The following is a 13978-nucleotide window of genomic DNA, read 5'->3' as shown; positions in this document are numbered from 1 at the left end:
GTCATTTTGGTTCAAAAATCTAGATCTAATAACAAAATTAACATATTAGTTGAGGAAAGGTTTTTTGAAATACACCTATAATTCAAAATAATATATAATACACCTAACATTCATGTATCACAGATTTCAAATACACATTTTTTTTTATTGCATTACAATACATCACATTATGTTAACAAGACCTCCCCCTCAAACTGTAGTACTGCCAAGATATTTCTGTGGATTGTGCTTTTCTGAATCCGTATCTGTAATTGCCACCTCTTTCATCCAGCCTAAACATGTGCATCAACTAACTAGCATCAGTTCATAGGTCAACTCCAAACTCACTGAACTAACTATTCTCCTACATTCATTTGCTCTACTTGCTTTTATCAGAACATCCACCCCATGTATTTGTCGAAAATTACAATCTACAGAAATTCAAGTTCAGTGTCATGTGGTTTATTCTGACTTCTTGATCCATTCACAGTAGAAGCATTATACACCGATGAGGCAAAACATTATGACCACCTACCTAATAGGATATTAGTCCTCCCCGTGCAGCCAAAACAGCTCGTACCTAGCAAGGCATGGACTTAACAAGATTTCTAAATGTGTCTTGTGGTATCTGGTACCAACACGTAACCAGCAGATCCTTTAACTCCTGTAAGGTCCATGGTTGAGATGCCACAGATCGGAGTTGCTGTTCCAACACAAACTACAGATGCTCAATGGGATTGATGTCTGGGGAATTTGGAGGCCAGGGCAATATCTGCAAGTCTTCCTTATATTCTGCAAACCAGTCTCGAACAGTCCGGGCGGTGTGGCATGGCGCATTATCATGCTGAAAGACAGCACTGCTAGAGGGGAAGACCGTTGCATCAATGTTTAGGTAGGTGGTAGATGATGTCACAGTGCCTGACACATTATATATATTTTTTTTTATTATTTTTCTTAGCCATATGGTGCAAGGAAGCCTGAAGCTTATGCTGCACCAGCAAAAAAAAATTCCCAAGTTTTCCTGAGAGAGAGAGAGAGAGAGAGAGAGAGAGAGAGAGAGAGTCAGAAATAGAAGGGAATCACCAAGAAAGAGAAGAATGATGATATCCAGCTCAGGACCCTGGGTGTGCCAAGCCCATACTCACCAGATATGAGCCCCGGGGTGAATGACTGGACCCAGGTATCCCAGCAGAACACAGCATTACACTGCCGCCAGCACCAGCTTGTTTTCATTCAACAGTGCATCCAGGCACCATTGCTTCCCCAGGTAAACGACGCACACCTATCGAGTGGTCCACATGGTGCAATATCCGCACACGTGCTGTAGTTCACCTGGAGTTGCTGCATGTTTTGACTCATCAATGTAAGCCTCAAAAGGTTTCATGCTTAGAATTAATATAAAAAATAAATACAAATTTGGTTTGTAAAATATGCTAGATTTTTTATACACCTTATTAAAATAAGTAATTCTGACTGTTATTTTTAAATTTGCTTCAATAGAGATTGGATATATCTGAAAAAAATACAGTAAGAGTGGACACTTCTTGGGTTTCAACTGAAGAAGAGGAGGAGGAAGAAGAAGTGGTGATTGCTAAGGCTGAAGATAGTCAAGAGGAAAAATATACAAACAATTCTCTGCAATATTTAGCAACAAAATATAACAACTCAAATCTTCATGAACTTCCTCTGTAAGTTTATTTAAGATTATTTTAAAAATGATAAGTAATTTACATTACATTAGTGTAATTAAAGCACTTTATTTTCTTTTGGGTTTCTGCTAGATTTCTCTGATTTGTTTGACAAAAACATCATTATTTTTTACTTAACATTTTACTTTATTATTATTTTACTTTTCAGTGCGTAAAACTTTCACATTGAAAACCACTTATTTTAATACAGACAAATACAGAAATTATTGTAATCAGTATTATTGTATGATTGTTAAAACAGTCATGTAAGATTAAAAAAAAAAAAAAAAAAAAACCTTCAAGACAGTATTACATTATTAAATGCTGAGAATGCAGTTTAGCTGTACTTTAATTAATTTCCATACAAAATACTAAGAAAATAAATTTTATTTACAGTAAGCCTGCTATCTAGACTCCAAATCTCACAGAATGACTATTACAAGTCACATTTTTAAAATTACAAAATAAGATATCAAGTACCAAAATTATACGTAATGCATTAGCATTAGTTGAGGCATATGATGCAAGAAAGCATGCTTATACCGCATCAGCCAAAAAGAAAAACCTTCCCATTTAAAACCAGCCTTAAATTTATTTAAGGTTTGTTTTAAACCACAATCAAGTACCCACTGGCTAAAGACAAACTTCCACACATCTATTCTGCAACTGTCTTTCCTCAATTTGAATCTATGCCCTCCTCAGGTTTGTAATCTGAGCAAGAATCCCATCAGCATTGAGCCTGCTGAAACCATTCAAAGCTGCATACACCTCGTATCAGATCACCTCACAGGAGCCTAATCTCCAGATACTGCAACTTGAAGAACTTAAGCCTTTCTTGGTAAGAGCACCCCTTTGTTCCTCTCACCAGTCTTGTTGTCTTTCTTTGTACTCATTCTAGCAAATCTACATCCTTCCTAAAACAAGGCCTCCAGACCTGTATGCAGTACTCAAGGTATGGCCTGACCATTGCTTTATACAAGGGGATAATCCCCTCCTTGTTTCTGCTAGCAAAATTATTTTATATCAATGACAAGAATCAATGACCTGCTCTGGCAGCCCATCTACACTGCTCAGAGAACTTCATATCTGACTGCACAATTACCCCTAGGTCTTTTTCATTCTCCACTTCCCTGAGTGTAGTATCACACAATTGGTACATTTCTCTTGGGTTATTAGCATTAGCATTAGCATTAGTAGAGGCATTTGATGCAAGAAAGCAAGCTTATGCAGCATCAGCCAAAAAAAAAAAAAAAACCCACTTCCACTTCACCCCTCTGTTCGTTCAAAATACCTGTCCAGCTGAGCCTTAAACTTATTTAGGCTATCAACCTCCACCACAAGGGATGGAAGTCTGTTCCACCAACCAACCACCCGCTGGCTAAAGGCAAATTTCCGCACGTCTATCCTACATCTGTCTTTCCTCAATTTGAATTTATGCCCTCTCAGGTGATTTTTCTGAGCTAGAGGAAGAATCCCATCAGCATTGAGCATGCTTAAACCATTCAAGGCTTTATACACCTCTATCAGATCACCTCGCTGGTGCCTAGTCTCCAGACACTGTAATTTGCAAAACTTAAGCCTTTCTTCGTAAGAGCACCCCTTTGTTCCATTCACTAATCTTGTTGCCCTTCTCTGTACTCGTTCCAGCAGCTCTACATCCTTCTTGAAATGAGGTCTCCAGACCTGTATACAGTACTCTAGGTGTGGCCTGACCATCGCCTTATACAATGGAATAATCACCTCCTTATCCCTGCTGGAAAAATTCCTGTATATCATTGACAATACTCCATGAGCTACTCTTGCAGCCCATCTGCACTGCTCAGAGAACTTCATATCTGCCTGCACAACCACCCCCAAGTCCCTTTCATTCTCTACCACTGTCAGTGTAGTACCACAGAGTTGATACGTTGCTCTGGGGTTGCTGTTTCCCATGTGTAGTACTTTACATTTATCAATGTTAAACTTCATTTGCCACCTCTCAGCCCATCTGCTCAGCCTTTCCAGATCCTGTTGCAGCAGCATAGTGTCAGTAGTGTCCTTGACAACCCTGCCAACCTTTGTATCGTCTGCAAACTTGGACATTAAGCCCGATATACCATCATCAATATCATTTATAAATACAGAAAACAATAATGGACCCAACACTGAGCCCTGAGGGACTCCACTAATAACATCAGTCCACGATGAGCAGTGTCCATTGATTACCACTCTCTGTCTTCTCCCCCTCAACCACCCCTTTATCCATAGCAGCAATTTGCCTCCAATGTCACACTGCTCCAATTTGTGTAGCAGTCTTCCATGTGCAACAGTATCAAAAGCCTTTCTAAGATCCAAGTATATAATATCAAAGTTATTCCCTGCATCCAGTTCTTTTGTGACTGCATCATAGTATCCAATCAAGTTTGTCAGGCAAGACTTCCCCTTAACAAAACCATGCTGTGTCTGAGCTATAACTGAAGTGTTGTCTAAATGATCCTGCAGTGCTTCTTTAACCAGTGCCTCCATTAATTTTCCTGGAACAGAAGTTAAGCTCACAGGTCTATAATTACTTGTGTCAGCCTTTGATCCTCCTTTGTGAATTGGGATCACATTTTCACATTTCCAGTCTATGGGTACCTCCCCTGAGTCCAAGGAAGCTCTCATAATTATGGCTAAAGGTTTGCTTACTTCCTTTGCTGCCTCCTTTAATATAACTGGATAGATCCCATCCACCCCGGGTGCCTTTCTTGTGTTTATCTTCAACAGTTTCTCCTCCACTTTACTCCCAGTTATTTCAAGATTCTGTAGCTTACTGCTAGAGTTGAATACACCTCTGGCATTCCCCTCGCTGAATAACTCCTCATGTGTGAATGTCGATGCAAAATATTCATTTAGTTTGTTAGCTACCTGAGCAGGATCATCAACACTTGACCCATCAATATCAAGTGGACCAATCTGATTCATCCCCTTCCTTCTAGAGTTTACATAAGTAAAGAACTCTTTGCTGTTTTTCTTTGCATCCCTTGCCAAGGATTTCTCGTAATCTGCCTTCGCCTGCCTAACCTCCTTTGTAACTTGGTTGCATATCAACTTGTATCTATCATAGGCTTCTGTGTCATGTGTTAATTTTTATGTATCCCATGCATTTTTCTTCTCTGCCATATGCCTCATTAGTTCATCTGACATCCATTTTGGCCTAAACCTTGAGCAATATTTCTTAGTTGGTATGTAAAGCCTAGTAGCTTCCAAGATAAGTTCTTTGAATGCTTCCCATTTTGAATTTGCTGTTGGTAACATCATCAGTTGGTCCCACTGTATAGAATTTAAATACTGTCTCAGTCCATCGTAGTCGCCTTTACGGAAGCAATAACCCTTCCCTTTACTCCTAATGGTAGTTACCTCTTTGAGTAAATCCCACTTCAGCACACTGTGATCACTGCCACCTAGTGGTTCATTTATCTGCAGATTCTTAATGCATGAAGAATCATTGCTGATAATCAAATCAAGAGTATTACTCCCTCTAGTTGCCTCCCGAACATGCTGATGTAGAAAACAATCATCCAATAAATCCACAAAAGTCCTGCTAGTGTGTGAGTAACCAGCCCCCAAATTCCAGTCAATATCTGGGAAATTAAAATCTCCCATTATAAGACACTCTGATTTACTGGCCCACTCTATTTCCCTGTACAGTTCCTTATTATACTCATCAGAGTCATTAGGCCTATAGCACACTCCTACTCTCAATTTTGATCTCCCAATGTTTATGTCACACCAAACTGACTCCACACTGCACTGTCCAGCGATGTCGACTGGCTTCACTTCCTTGGTTTTTATGTGTTTCTTAACTAATAACATAACCCCTCCTCCCTTCCTATCCTATCTATCCTTTCTGTAGACGTTGTACTCCCCAAATTGCAGTTCTGCATCCCTTATATCTGTGTGACACCACGTCTCTGATATCCCAACAATATCTGCCTTTGATGTTTTGAGCAATACCTCAAATTCATCAAATTTATTTACTAAACTCCTAGCATTGGTGTACACGCAAGTATACCTGCACCTGTTTCTATTCTTAGCTACCCTAACACAACCCATGTGTTTACTTGTACCGCAATGGCTCCCAGCAGTCTCTGAAATACCATGCATCTTGTTTTTCAGGCTTCTGCTCATTCTAATAGAAGCAGTGCAAGAATCTCTTTCACCTCTGCCAGTGGCTACTGTCAATCTATTGGTCTTTGTCTCCCCCCAAGCTAGCAGTTTTCCGACCCACCTAACACTGCCTCGATAGCATCAGCAAATATTCTTGCACCCTTTCTATTTAAGTGTATCCCATCCCTGTAGAAGCAATCTCTCCTGTTAACAAGTACAGTCCAGGCTGAAAAAAATTCTACCCCTTGAGCCTTGCACAATCTTTCCAGGGCCGAATTGATCGACAAGGCTCTCATCATATACTCCCTCCTATCATGTCTGGGCAGAATTGCAGACACTTTCAAATTCAACCCTAATTCTCGGCTTTTGTTCAACAGTGACCTGTATTTGTTAAGTAATTCTGCCGGTCTCCTACTCTTAATATTATTAGTGCCAACGTGTACAACTATATCACCTTTTGTGCCCTTAAAAGATGATATTCGCTCTACAACGTCATCAACCTTTGCCCCTGGCAGACATACCCTGGGCCTGTTCCACCTATCTTTTTTACAAAGCATGTTCCCCGTTTCCCTGACAATAGAGTCACCAACAACTACTAGTTCCTTCGGGACCAGCGCATTCTGCCTTAGGGGGTGTCTCTGTGTCACGCTCATTAGTGCCTAGATTTCTCAAAAAAAAATTTGTAACTGGTGTTGAAAGCATAAGCAAGATAGGTACAAAGTGAATAAGTTGACAACCACAGGAGGTAAATATGTCAGTGTGAGACTTTCACAGAAATGATTGTCTGAAATGACTAAGTGAAATAACTGATATATATATATATATATATATAAACTGTCAGTGGTAATTACTTATTCATTGGGACAACTTGTGACTGCCAGCTTGACAAGAGAGGATTGGCCAGTCTCACTTACTACTCTTTAGTTTCAGTGAATAGTAGAGGTAAATCATGGTAAAATTTGGATAGATATGATTTATGTACACTATTTTTGAGATAAAGAACTGATATTGAGAGTACACCTATATATTAGATTATTCATGCATAAAAAAAAAGAAAAGCTAACTACACAGAATTACTCTGAAAAAATTAATTCATTGCCTCATATTAATTCACTTAATATGAGGCTGTTGTTTATCGTGCATAAACCATTGCCTAATAGAAAAAGTCTATTAAATTTTTTGATATGCATGAAACCAAAATGCTGTTTATCAATATTAGTCGGCTACCTATCAAAGAAAAAAAGTAAATTTTGGAGTGGAAGGGGGGAGATAAGTAAATTTGGTGATGCTAAAAGGATTTAGAGAGGAAGACCATGAAGGTGAATTTGTGCTATACTCTCTCTCTCGCGTGTAAATATAAAACTCTTATATTTAGAACTCCAACATTATCAGTGATTTTTCTTGAAAAAATTTAATAACTTAATTTCAGATTTATATTCTTGATGGTTATTTTATTAAAAAATAACCATCAAGAATGTAAATTAATATTCTTGATGGAGAGAGACTCACTCTCTCTCTCTCTCTATCGCGTGTAAATATAAAACTCTTATATTTAGAACTCCAACATTATCAGTGATTTTTCTTGAAAAAATTTAATAACTTAATTTCAGATTTATATTCTTGATGGTTATTTTATTAAAAAATAACCATCAAGAATGTAAATTAACATTAACTAAAAAAAAAAAAACTATGTTACAAGTGCTTAAATGCTTGTTTCCCCTTAAGTTATAACTTTTATTTACATGAATAGTTAAGAAATAAACATAGAATGCTTATCATACCCAACAAGCTAATTAAGTTTGTATTTGATATAATGTGATACATCACTGAGCTTTGAAGTATTAATGTTTTTAACTTTTTTGGTGTGAATTTTTTCTCACATAATGATTAAAGGAATGTCACAAGGAAATTCTAATTAAATTGATTACAAACAGTATAAAAGTTAATTTTAATTTTTAATCTTTATTTTTTTTTTTTTCCCCTTCCCCCAGATCAGAGCTGTTGTTTCAGCAGCAGCAAGCTCGATTGGAAAAACGAAGGCTGCACAGAATATTGAAGGAATTTGAGGAAGAATTTCATAAACAAACAGGAAGGTAAACCACTGGTTTTTGTGCTTTATCATAACTTTTAAATTTTTTATGAATGCATAAAAAAATATGAGAGTGTGATCAGTGCTTGATATAACATCAAAATATATTTATTTGAAATTCAGTTTATTTAGTGAAATTCAATAAAATGAATTAGGAGCCTAATGTAAAATAGAAAAAAGATTTTCATGCTTGATAAAACATATTATAAATGTTCGAGTCTCTCTCCTGAGAGGATTCTTATTATAGTTCTGAGATGGTTATTGCATTTCACAGCACATCCAGTGTAGGATGTGCTGTTTATTTAAGCTGTTACAATATAAGTTCATGGACGCTGTATAACAGTTGGAATTTACTCCACTCTTGGAAATGGCATCTCTCTCTCTCTCTCTCTCTCTCTCTCTCTCTCTTGTCTAATATGCAATCGATTGCATATTGCTATCGAATAATATGCAAACATTCTAGGCATTTTTGCCCCCCTGTCCGAAATTTACCTAGCCACTATCGAGAAACAAATTTTACAACCCTTTCCCTCTGAAATAAAATTATACTTATGCTATGCCGATGACATCCTAATTATAGGCAATAGACCCATCATTAACAATCTCTTTTCAAAATTTAATTTGGTACATGACAGGCTAAAACTCACCCTTGAATTCGGAATGAACAACCAGATCAATTTTCTCAATCTCACCCTCTATATAACAGATACAAAACTATGCACAAAGATCTTCAGAAAAAGCATGCACACTGGCAAGTACTTACATTTCTCTTCACACCACCCCTCAGCACTAAAAAAGCCGTCTTACACAACCAAATTCACAATGCCTTAAAATTTAGCTCCTCACAAGATGACCTACATAATGAACTTCAATATGGACGTGCTGCAGGAAGTTTTGTTACTGCTGAGGAAGGAAGCGGAAGCTTCCGAAAGCTCCAGAGATTTTTATCGTTTTTATCGCTTTTAATCCGGTTTATTTTAGTGTATTTTATCTCAAGGATTTTATTACAGTTTTAATGTTTTTACATGTATATAATTTAATTTAATATAATAGCAGTTTTTGTAAATATTTATTTTATTTTATTTTAATATGTAAATATTTTAGTTACAGTAAATACTTATTCTTATGGTTGGTGTGAGCTGATTTAATGCTAAAATAATGAACTTCAATACCTTACCGAAAAATTTCTAGCCAGAGGTTATCCCCCTCAACTCATCCTAAATACAATTTCCACCGCCAAAAATAAAATTATTAATCCAACCGGACACAATAACAAAACCAACACTCGTATAGTTCTCCCCTACCATAGTGAACTTGCAGGACAATTCCGCTGTATTTTTAATAACACAGACATTTCTCTCGTCTTTTCCGTTTACAATAAACTAGGATCTTTTTTTAATTCCTATAAAGATACACACACTTATTCCACTACCAATCTTAATAATATAATATACCTCATAAAATGTCAGCCAAACTGTGACGCCTGTTACATTGGCAGTACTACCACCAAATTCGGTTCTTCCAAATCTTCCAACGCCTGCGAATATTACCATTTCAACAGTTTTAGAACAAGTCAAGCCAGTACAGAACTCACAATTCATGTCCAAACCCACAATCACACCCCTCTCGTCGACTCTGCTATTTCCATTATTAAACTCAAATCTAATTATAGAATTCTTCAATATGAAGCATTCGTGATTGAATGGTGTCAACATCATTCTAATCTTAAAATTATTAACGCCAAACTCCCCTTCAACCTTTCACCAGCTTGGAACCTTTCGCGGTTAAATTTCCCACGTGTCAAAAAGTGCATCACAAGAGTATAAATTTAAACCTTTAAAACAACACGCATTCTCTGCCCATTCAATTGCCAACTGAAGACGTTATTATTTAATGAAAGTCCTTCGTAATGACTATTGGCCTCATCGTATTATTTTATTCAAGCTTTCAAAATACTTCTTCCCTCTTCAGTGACAACCAAGGATCGGATGTGTACACTTCATACCTCCTTGCGCTTATTTTAAATTCCGTTTTTCTTCATTTTTTCCCCCCCTTAGTTTCTTAGCTAACAATTCAACCTAAATACTAACCACCTCTTCTCAATATACCATTGATATTCTATTATTAGTCCACCAATACGGTATTATAAGATTTCTAAACTTTTATATTATAAGCATCATGTATTTCAAAATCAGTTAGCAGAAACATGGATCATTTGACATAATCTGCTAAATACTACCAGAGAAATGACTTGTTGTTACTTTGAGGTAATAAAATAAATAGTATCAATGAATATTTTTACTTGCCAACATTTCTTCTTGGGAAATGTTGAGTGTTTTATTCAAATATTTGAAATTAAAGCTTCAGTATCTATGGCTAAAAGTTAATGACCTGCACTGGTATTGAATAAGCTTATACTAAAAATCTAATTGATGCTGAAAGTGCCAGCATGATTTTACTCTGCTTTGTTATGAGTCACCCTAACAGTGCAACTCAGTGTGTTTCAATTGAACTTGCTCCAAGTTTTGGGGTTACTTTTTTTTATACCTTGAGTGAAAACTGTCTCGAGGAAAGACAGTTGTATAATAGCCGACCGGGCTAGCCGAGTGGGTAAAGTACCTGCCCGGCAACCCAAAGGTCGCGGGTTCGATTCCCGCCTCGGGCTTGGATCAAAGTACTGCAAAAAACCTTGGGAGGTGCAATATGGCCACAGAAGCCGATGCTCCAACAACTACCAAATCAAAAAAAAAAAAAAAAAGTTGTATAATAGATGTGCAGAAGTTTGCCTTTAGCCAGCGGGTGGTTGATTACTGGAACATAACTTCCATCTGTTGTTGTGGAAATTGATAGATTTTTTTATTTTTATTTTTTATATATATATAAACCCCAAACACAAGAGGTATTAAAACCTATAGTACTTAGTACCATGCTTGGGTTGGAGGTTGAGAAGACAAAATAAGATATTTGTTGACATTGGACTTGAACCTTTGTAGACTGTAAATTTTCAGGAAATACATATGAATTTCAGGAAAACTGCCATTGAATGAATAAACGAGGAAGATGAAAAGTTGGTTCTGTGAGTTTGAAGTTGGACAGTAAATGGATGTTGGCGGCACATGTTCAGACTGTTTTGAAAGAGAGAGAGAGAGCAGGAATTATAGAAGCCAATTCAGAAGAACAGTGCCCATGGAAATATCTGTAGAAGAGGCATGCAGCAGAAACAGTACGCCTGTTCGTACTGTTTCTGCTGCAGACGGCGAGTGGAGAGACTCTGTTAGAGATGAATCATTAATTAACCTAACTGCCCTCTTCTGAACGGAATCAAAAAACCTGAGAGAGGTTTTGGGTGCACCAACCTAGATGTGGGAACAATATTCCATGGTTAAGCAGATTTGCGATTTGTACAGAGTGAACAGCTGTTTGGAAGAAAAGTAACACCGAGAGCTAAAGAGAAAACCAAGTTTTTTAGATGCAGAGGAAGCAATATTTGTAATGTGCTTGTGCCAAGAGAGATTAGATGTCAGGGTAATCCCCAAAAGAGATATATCAACTTGCCTAGAAATCGGAGTGTCACCAAAGATAAGCATAGGAGCAGAAGAATCCTTTTTGCGAGAGATAAGATAAGACTGAGTTTCAGAAGGATTGAAATCAACTAATTTGTCTTTGCCCCACTGGAGAATTACCTGGAAATTGGCATTTAAGGAATTGGTAACAGATTTTCGAGAAGTTGAAGCTGATTGAGCAAGACAAGGTTTTTCAAAATGGAAAGTGAATTGCAATGTTCTATCATTGGCAAAACTATGGATAGGATTTCCTGTCGATGGAAGAAGGTTATTAATATACAAGAGGAAAAGAGTGGGTGAAAGAACTGAACCTTGGGGGACACCGGCATTAGTGGAGAAGTTAGAAGACAGAGAGCCATCTACCATCACCCTCAGTGAGCGATCAGAGAGAAAACTGGATAACCAATTACAAAAAACAGCACGCTTCTTGATTAGACCGGGGTTCGAGTCCGTCACCACCAAATACAGAGGATGCGGAAAGGTCAAGGGAATGACCACCTCATATTCCCGGAGCAATATGGCCTTAGTTGCTAATGCTCCTAAAAACCAAATAACAAATAACAAACAAAAAACAGTTGGCAAACCATAAGATGGAAGCTTATTTAGAAGACCTTTATGCCAAACACGATCAAAAGCCTTTGAGATGTCAAGAGGAACTGATTGTGTTTCACCGAACTTTTCCATTGAATTAGTCCATAAATGGGTAACGTAAGCCAGAATATCACCAGTGGATCAACACTGACGGAATCCATACTGGCAATCGTTGATCAGACGGAAGTTTTCTAGGTAGTTTAAGAGTTGGCGGTTAATTGATTTTTCCATTACTTTAGAAAGAGTAGAAGTACCGTATTTCCCCATGTATAAGACACTCCCACGTATAAGATGCACCTTAATTTTGGGGCCCGAAATTTGAAAAAAAAAATGTGTTATTACATAAAGTTATTGAACTCAAGTTTTATTCATCATAAAATTCATACAACTCATAATCACTGTCAAACCATTAGCTTGTCCTCATCTGTGTCTGATGACGAATCACTGTCTTCATATATTGCCTCGTCCTCAGTTCCATCTACGGCATTTGAAATGCCACACTTCTTAAATGACTTGACAACGATCTCAATCTTGATATTATCCCAGGATCTTTTCACCCAGGTACAAACTTCTCCTATAGTTGGTTTCTTCACTCTTCCTGCTGGTGTCAAATTGTCCCCAGAAGACTTCATCCATTGGTTCCATTCATCTCTCATGGCAGCTTTTAAGGGTTTGTTAATGCTGAATCAAGTGGTTGGAGCTGGGATATCAAGCCTCCAGGTATGACGGCAAGTTTTGTTTTTTGCTCTGCAGCAATCTTCTTTGTGTTTTTTGTTATGTGTGCCCTGAACTGATCAAGCACCAATAGGGCAGGTTTGCGTAAGAGCCTATCTGGCCTCCTGCTCCAAACTTTCTAAAACCAGATCTTCATCCCATCCTGATCCATCCAACCCTTGTCATGAACGTGGACAATCACTCCCCGAGGAATGTCTTCTTTTGTCATTGTTTTGCGTTTGAAAATCAGCATAGGAGGCAGCTTGGTTCCGTCGGCACAACAAGCTAGAACTACTGTATAATGGCTCTTTTCATGTCCACTTGTCTTCACAGTTACAGTTTTCACCCCTTCTTATCAACAGTTCTGTTACTTGGGACATCAAATTGAAGGGGGACTTCTTCCATATTTACAATCTGTCCCAACTCAAACTGATGTGTCTTCCGACATTGAATGACAAAACGATGAAATTCAAGGACCTTCTGCTCATAGCTTTCAGGCATCTTTTGGGCAAGTCTGGTGCTTGTATGCATGCTTAGTCCATTCCGTTTCATGAACCTGAAGCACCAATTCTGTCCTCCTTCGAAATCAGTAACTTCTTTTTCATCAGCAATTCTTCCCCCATGCTTGAACCATCTTTGTGGACACAGGAATTCCAATTGCCCTTTGCTCTTCAATCCATATCTTCAATTCCCTCTCTAAATCAGGCCATTTTGCTGACTTGCCTCTCATGGCTTTCTTCTGCCGTGGCGTTTTCAGTAGGGTTTTTTCTTTCCATAGCCAGTCTCGGATTGTTTTCTCAGTTGGAGGAGGACCAAACTTACGTTCAGCAGCACAATTTTTCCATTCACTTTTGCAAACTGGATCACTTTTAACTTGAATTCAGCACTGTACGAAAATCTTTTCTGAGCCATTTCTGGGCGGAATGTGGCAAAACATAACCTAATATACCGGTAACAAGTGCGAAACAATGAGTGCAAAGACAACAAGTGCGAAAAAGCGGGAAATGCAAGTAAAAAAATCTACAACCACTGTATAAGACGCACCCAGTTTTTAGACCCCAAATTTTTCGAAAAAGGGTGTGTCTTATACATGGGGAAATATGGTAATTGTAATGGGACAATAATTGGATGGGAGGGACTTGTCACCCTTTTTAGGAACTGGCTGGATATAAGCAAATTTCCAAGCATACACAGCTTTGGAATAAGAAAGTGAAAAAAGGCGGCAA

General features: G+C 37.8%; 1 protein-coding gene across 9 annotated transcripts in view; it reads left to right on the top strand.

Annotated features, from left to right (window-relative positions):
• The window catches only part of LOC150083755 (protein FAM13A-like), a 423536-nt gene that overhangs the window by 386408 nt on the left and 23150 nt on the right, over positions 1-13978 (top strand). For all 9 annotated transcript variants that reach the window (XM_090378200.1, XM_090378193.1, XM_090378197.1 and 6 more), the window contains 2 exons: positions 1480-1667; positions 7787-7888. In XM_090378200.1, coding sequence (XP_090234326.1) covers positions 1480-1667; positions 7787-7888 — 290 coding nt within the window. The remainder of the gene's footprint in view (positions 1-1479; positions 1668-7786; positions 7889-13978) is intronic.

This window comes from Mastigoproctus giganteus, chromosome 7 (assembly GCF_048544385.1).
Source record: "Mastigoproctus giganteus isolate SK-2022 chromosome 7, ASM4854438v1, whole genome shotgun sequence".
Taxonomy (NCBI): Eukaryota; Metazoa; Arthropoda; class Arachnida; order Uropygi; family Thelyphonidae; genus Mastigoproctus; species Mastigoproctus giganteus.
Note: the sequence above shows the minus strand (reverse complement) of the source record. Positions and strands in the feature narration are given on the sequence as shown.